This window comes from Penaeus monodon, chromosome 22 (genome assembly GCF_015228065.2).
Source record: "Penaeus monodon isolate SGIC_2016 chromosome 22, NSTDA_Pmon_1, whole genome shotgun sequence".
Classification (NCBI taxonomy): Eukaryota; Metazoa; Arthropoda; class Malacostraca; order Decapoda; family Penaeidae; genus Penaeus; species Penaeus monodon.
Window position 1 is genome coordinate 39,774,168 of NC_051407.1, and position 643 is coordinate 39,774,810.

Genomic DNA, 643 nt, shown 5'->3' on the forward strand with positions numbered 1-643 from the left:
GTATATATGCAAATACTACATACGCCCTCCTTTACATACCCCATATCCACGCACTGAAACCCCCCACCCCACCGATAAATACTACAAAGCATTAACTTACCAGTGGCCGTGTCCTCTCAACAGGATCGCGTTATTGACCATCTCGATCCTGTGCATCCTTCTAACCCTGGTCTTGATGGGGATGGTGTATCATTACCGCAGCGTCAAGGTCTTTAGACTGGCTTCGCCCACGTTCCTCTGCATCTGTCTCATCGGTTGCATCATCATGTACTTGGAGGTAAGGCCCGTACTGTGTTTAGATTCTGGGAGATTTTATGATATGCACTGTATTTAGGCATTCGGAGATATTTTATGCACTGTAGCTAGCCTTTAAAGATTTCATTTTTTTAGAAAGCATTTTGACTTTGGCAGATTTTGTGTTATATATTGCATTTGGGCGTTTGAGGATTTCGTTTTATTGTTGTGTTTTGTTGCTAGGTTGATTAGGTAATAACACTTAATGCTTAGCTCATTTATCAGTATATCGATTATCTATCACTAATTTTCCTATTATATATGTGTGAATATTATTGCTGTAGTGCGTATAAGAATCAAATGTAGAAGTAGCGTTGTCAAAGGTGTAATTATATCACAATAAAATAGA

At 38.9% G+C, this 643-nt stretch overlaps 1 protein-coding gene across 1 annotated transcript in view; it reads left to right on the plus strand.

The window, feature by feature from the left end:
* LOC119587129 (probable G-protein coupled receptor CG31760) overlaps nucleotides 1–376 on the plus strand; it is an 11,781-nt gene extending 11,405 nt beyond the window's left edge. The window contains exon 3 of the mRNA XM_037935880.1: nucleotides 124–376. Coding sequence (XP_037791808.1) covers nucleotides 124–334 — 211 coding nt within the window. The 3' untranslated portion in view covers nucleotides 335–376. The remainder of the gene's footprint in view (nucleotides 1–123) is intronic.
* Nucleotides 377–643: the final 267 nt, after the last annotated feature.